This window comes from Echinops telfairi, unplaced genomic scaffold (assembly GCF_000313985.2).
Source record: "Echinops telfairi isolate 266 unplaced genomic scaffold, ASM31398v2 ScPeMD7_1;HRSCAF=3_0, whole genome shotgun sequence".
Classification (NCBI taxonomy): domain Eukaryota; kingdom Metazoa; phylum Chordata; class Mammalia; order Afrosoricida; family Tenrecidae; genus Echinops; species Echinops telfairi.
The window spans coordinates 143,772-149,014 of record NW_022103896.1 but is presented as its reverse complement, the minus strand read 5'-3'; the positions used below and the strand labels follow the sequence as shown (position 1 = coordinate 149,014).

The 5,243-nt window shown below is 55.7% G+C and overlaps 1 protein-coding gene across 3 annotated transcripts; it reads left to right on the top strand.

Annotated features, from left to right (window-relative positions):
• Positions 1 to 234: 234 nt before the first annotated feature.
• Positions 235 to 2,612, top strand: COMMD5 (COMM domain containing 5). 3 transcript variants are annotated; one of them, XM_045286277.1, is made up of 2 exons: positions 235 to 285; positions 1,814 to 2,612. In XM_045286277.1, the coding sequence occupies exon 2, from the start codon at positions 1,858 to 1,860 to the stop codon at positions 2,530 to 2,532; it is 675 nt and encodes a 224-aa protein (XP_045142212.1). In that variant the 5' UTR covers positions 235 to 285; positions 1,814 to 1,857; the 3' UTR covers positions 2,533 to 2,612. The 3 variants fall into 3 exon arrangements, with proteins under 3 accessions (XP_045142212.1, XP_045142213.1, XP_004697400.1); XM_045286278.1 differs by lacking the exon at positions 235 to 285 and adding an exon at positions 515 to 529; XM_004697343.2 differs by lacking the exon at positions 235 to 285 and adding an exon at positions 586 to 600.
• Positions 2,613 to 5,243: the final 2,631 nt, after the last annotated feature.

The following is a 5,243-nucleotide window of genomic DNA, read 5'->3' as shown; positions in this document are numbered from 1 at the left end:
TGCTGCGGGAGGAGGGGACCTGGAGGGCACGCGGGCCCGGGTGGGAGGTGCAAGCTGTGTGGGCGGGGCCTGGCGGGGAGCGGGCGATTCTGGGGCGGGGCCGGCCCAGGACCCGCGAGCTCTCCCGCTGTGGTTCCGGGCAGCGCCGCGGACCACAGAGAGAGGGGTCCTCCGGGCTTCCTAGAGGGCCCCGGAAGTGACTGTGACGGGCCCAGCGACCGCGCTCCGCTTCCGACTCCGCCCCAGCTGCTTTCTGGCCCTTCACCCACGGACCGCGCCCGTCAGGTACCCGGAAGCGCGGAAATAGGGTCCCCGAGCAGCGTGGGTGCGGTGGGGTCGCCCTCCCTGGTGGGGGCGGGGGGAGACCGAGAACCGGACCGGGGCCCTCGGTCGGCATGTCCGGGGAACCCAGGAGGTTCGATCCGGTGCTTCGCGCGGTGATGGGGGCGAATAAACCCGTCCGGGGACGCAGGGTCGAGCCCCGGACTGTGACTGGCCGCGGGGGCACCCGAGGCTGCCTAGCACTTTGGTTCGTCGTCAGGGCTCTCGGGAAACAGGGTCCAAGCAGCAGGGTTGTCCCCATGCCCTCAGACTGGCGAGGTGAGGCCCGTGAGGGTGCCCACTATTCTCTGACCCCGCTGCGTTATAAGGGCCCTGCGCCTGATGGGCGCCTTGGGTGGCTCTCTCTCCGGTGACGGCTGGCAGTATTCCGATTCCTCGGGGCTGGGTTTCCCTGTTGTCCGTTTGAAGGTCACTTGTTCTCCAGTGCAAGTGGCACTTGGGGGTAGACAGGTTTGGGTTTAGATGACTTTAGCATGTATGGGCTTGGGCCTCTCTTTCCTTATGGGTGGAACGAGATTGATAGTTTGGAGAACTATTTTTTTTAACATTTTATTAGGGGCTCATACAACTGTTATCCCAATCCATACACACATCAATTGTGTAAAGCGCATTTGTACATCGTTTCTCAAAACATTTTCTCTCCATTTAAACCCCCGACATTAGGTCCTCATTTTTCCCCTCCCTCCCCGCTCCCCCCTCCCGCATGAGCCCTTGATAGTTTATAAATGGGTATTTTGTCATATCTTGCCCTGTCTGACTTCTCCCTTCATCCACTTTTCGGTTGTCTGTCCCCCAGGGAGGAGGTCACACACAGTTCCATGTAATCGGTTCCCTCTTCCCTACCCATTCTCCCTTTACCCTCCCTGTTTTGCCACTCACACCACTGGTCCTATAGGGCTCATCCGTCCTGGATTCCCTGTATTTTCAGTTCCTATCTGTACCAGTGTACCTCCTCTGGTCTAGCCAGTCTTGCAAGATAGAATTCGAGTCATGGTAGTGGGAGCGGGGAGGAAACCTTTAGGAACTAGAGGAAGGTTGTATTTCTCATCATTGTTACATCGCACCGTGACTGGCTCATCTCCTCCCCGAGACCCCTCTGCAAGGGGTGGAGAACTATTGTAAAGATTCCGGATGGGGTAATCAAATGGCCATGGTGTGGGTGGTGGCTATAGTGGAGGAGACTGTGCCTCTCATCCCCTTGGCCTTGGTCCTTTTTTATCTTCCACCGGGTCTGCCCCTTCCTCTAGACTTTTCCCCACCCACCCTGTGTTAGCTCATCTTCATCCTTCTACTGCCCCTTCCTCTGGGTGATGCCCCCTCCTGCCCTAGCCACCCTACCATGTGTGCCTTTCATTGGTGGTTCACACTGTCAGTGCCCTGAAGGTAGGGACTGCCCACCTTTTCTTTAGTTGCCACTCATTATAGAGGCACATGGAGTCACTGGGCTTCTTTCCTTCCCTCCCCCCTCCAGACAGCCAGCATCTGAGGGACCTGCCCTCTGAGCAGGACGCAGTGATGTCGACTGTGGGGGCCGCAGGCCCATACCTGCATCTTCCTGGGGATGGCCACAGTGGCCGGGTGAGTTTCCTGGGGGCCCAGCTCCCCCCTGAGGTGGCAGCCATGGCTCGGCTACTGGGGGAGCTGGACAGGAGCACCTTCAGAAAGGTACTAAAGCTGGTGGTCAGCAGCCTACAAGGGGACGATTGCCGAGAGGCCGTGCAGCACCTTGGGGCCAGCAGGGGCCTACCAGAGGGACAGCTGAGTACTCTGCTGGCAGGGGTACACACCTTGCTTCACCAGGCCCTGCGGCTGCCCCTAGCCAGCCTAAAACCCGAGGCCTTCCAGAACCAGCTCCAGGAGCTCTGCATCCCTCAGGACCTGGCTGCGGACCTGGCCAGCGTTGTGTTCGGGAGCCAGCGGCCCCTCCTGGATTCTGTAGCGAGGCAGCAGGGTGCCTGGCTGCCCCACATGGCCAATTTCCGGTGGCGAGTGGACGTTGCCATCTGCACAAGCTCCCTGGCCCGCTCCCTGCGGCCTAGTGTCCTAATGCAGATGGAGCTCTCTGACGGGGCGGTGCACTGCTTCGAAGTCCCTACGGCCAAGTTCCAGGAGCTGAGATATGGCGTGGCCCTGGTCCTGAAGGAGATAGCCGATCTGGAGAAGAGGTGTGAGCACAAACTCCAGGACTGAGCCCATGGGGGCAAGATGTGTCCTTCATTGTCAGAAACATCTGTGCCTGTGGTTTGTTTTGAAGTAAAGCGTCCATGAAACACCTGGCCTCTTCAGTGGGCATCAGCAGAGGGAGGCAGGGGCTCCTCGCTGGGGACTCTGGTGGGGCGGGGTGTGTGCAAGCACGCAAAGGGGTGTGTGTGTGTGTGTGTGTGACTGGTGGGGCGGTGTGTGTGCAAAGGCCCTGCCAGTGCCGCCCCTTCTGGTCTGCTGCACCTTACACAGCGGCCTGGGTGCTGCTCTCTGCAGAGCCTGGTCTCTGCTGTTGGACCATGCTCCCCAGCCAGTGTCCTTGATTCACTTCCTGTCTGGCTTGGGAGTGGGGACCCATATCTCGGGTGTAGCGGGCCCTGTACAGGCAACGGGACTATCTTAAACGATTGCGAATGCACTTAGAGCCACCTTGCCTCTGGCCGAGCCAGCATCTCACAAGTGCCCTGCTCCTCATGGACCACTTTCTGCTGCCCCCTGCCCCTGGGTGCCCACCTTCTCACTCCTGGCAACTTGTAGCACTGTGGGGACACGCCTACTTTTCCAGTACCTCTCCCATGGGCGGCAGCCTGGAGAGCATTCTGCTGTTTCCTCCCACTGTACTACTGTGCTGCACTTTGTAGGTGTCTGAGTCTGTGTGTCTGTCAGCATGTCTCGTTAACATGGCTGTGCTGTGTTTAATGGCACCCAAAGCTGCCCTCGAGGTGAGAGTACTATTGTTTTTGGTTCCCTTGCAGAATTGGGCCCCCCACCCGCTGGATCTTTCATTGGCCAGTCGGTGCTGCACCAGTGCTGCTGGGAATACATGCCGGCCAGCTGCACTGGACCCTTGCTGCGGGCTTGTAGGCGGGGTAAGCCTGGAGGAAGGTTGTCACACAGCTCAAGGGGAAGTGAGAATGGTTTGCCTTCTGCCTTCCTTTCCACTTCCCACTTTGATGGGGGGGGTAGCCATGGTCTGTCATGAATTGGCCTGAAGGAGCAGTGAGCTGCTCTAAGAGAACTTGTTTCAGCTCAGGGGCGTACATCCTGAGTGGCTGCTGGTCCCAGAATGAAGGGACGTATTGGCACTAAGCCCACCGGCAATGAAGTCACACCCTACCAACAGATGCTTAGGGGTGAAAGCCACCAGGGTTTGGGGTGTGTAGTGCAGTATTACCAGTGCACTGGTAATACCAATGGGTAAGGCTGCTGGCACCATGTGTCTAGCTTCCTGGCTACATTCTTAGCATGTGCTCTGTTGCCAAAGAGCTGCCCCGTGAGCTAGGAAAGCAGAACCACCCTTCTCAATCATGGGATTGGTCACCAGAAAGGAGGCCACACCTCACGCCTCACTGGTGTTAATGTCCGTAAGAACTATGTAAGCCCCTTCCTCGGGCCTGGTCACTGTTAGCCACTTCCAGTGCCCTTTGTGGAGGGGACAGACCATCATTGCAAGTCTCGTAGTAATGGTTACAGATAAACGTTGTTTTCATGTTTTAGGTAACATGCTTCAGATACAAATAGGGACAGGCTCTAGGGGGCCCCATGGCCTCCTGGGCCCCATCGTCCTACAGGTTCTGCTGGTTGCTGGGCTGTTGACTCGGCCTCGTAGTACTTGCTAGGCCCCGCAGCGGTTCCATGGGTCTCGACGCCTTTGGGGACTGAACGACCGTTTCACGGGGGTCGCCCAGTTCATAACAGTAGCAAAATGACAGCTATGAAATAGCAATGAAAATAATGTTATGGTTGGGGTTCACCACAACATGAACTGTATGGAAGGGTCACGACATTCGGAAGGTCGAGAACCACTGTCCTAAGGCTCTGCTGGTTGCTAGGCTGCTGACTCAGACAGCTAGCTCTGCTGCAGGCACTGTAGCAGCCAGAGGTAGCAATGCACAAGTGGTCGTGGCTGCAGGCTAACAGTTATATTCACAGATGCTTAAATTTGAGTTTTATGGGTGGCAAAACATTGTTTTCATTTTTAAAAAGCAATCTTTAAGGCCTTTACGAAAGAGACCAGGTAGGTGGTAAGATCACTGGGGTTAGGGGTTTGACAAACATTGCCCTGCCTGTCTTAACCGCCTTGCACCATGCTATGACGTCCCTTGGAAGGCAGTGTGACTGCACTCCAGTAGGCCCTTGGTGCTTACTCTGTCCACCTTTTTGTCCTCTTGCAGGAAGGGCAGACATGCATCTGGAAAGCCACCTTGCACTCCCATTAGCCCTGCCTCAGTACCTCTGCGGGAACCAATGGTTTGTGCTAGTCAGTTTCCTCCCTCCAACTGGAGGCTCCCCGTTCATTGGCCATTCACTCAGCACACACTTGAGGCATCTGAGTCTGCACTGGAGACAGGGTCCAAGCCTGCTGGCACTTGCCTTCAATTTGGGAAGGTTTTAGAAGTATAAAGGGGCTTCAGAAATCCTGTGGGAAAATTGCATTACCTTCCACAAACTTGAAGCTCCCTCTTGTTCAAATTCAGTATTACAACCAAAGATTCAGTTGATATGAGATAAAAAATTTGTGTGTGTGTGTGAGAGAAAAAGCTAGTTTGAAACAAATGATCAGTTTAGTATTATTAACTTATTAATTGGCCTTCACAAAACCCTAAAATCTGGTCTGAAATAGAATACTGGAAATGTTTGAAATGAGTTTATGATGAGATCTGTGGAAGCCCAGGTTGGAAGGGGAACTTGGAAGGAGA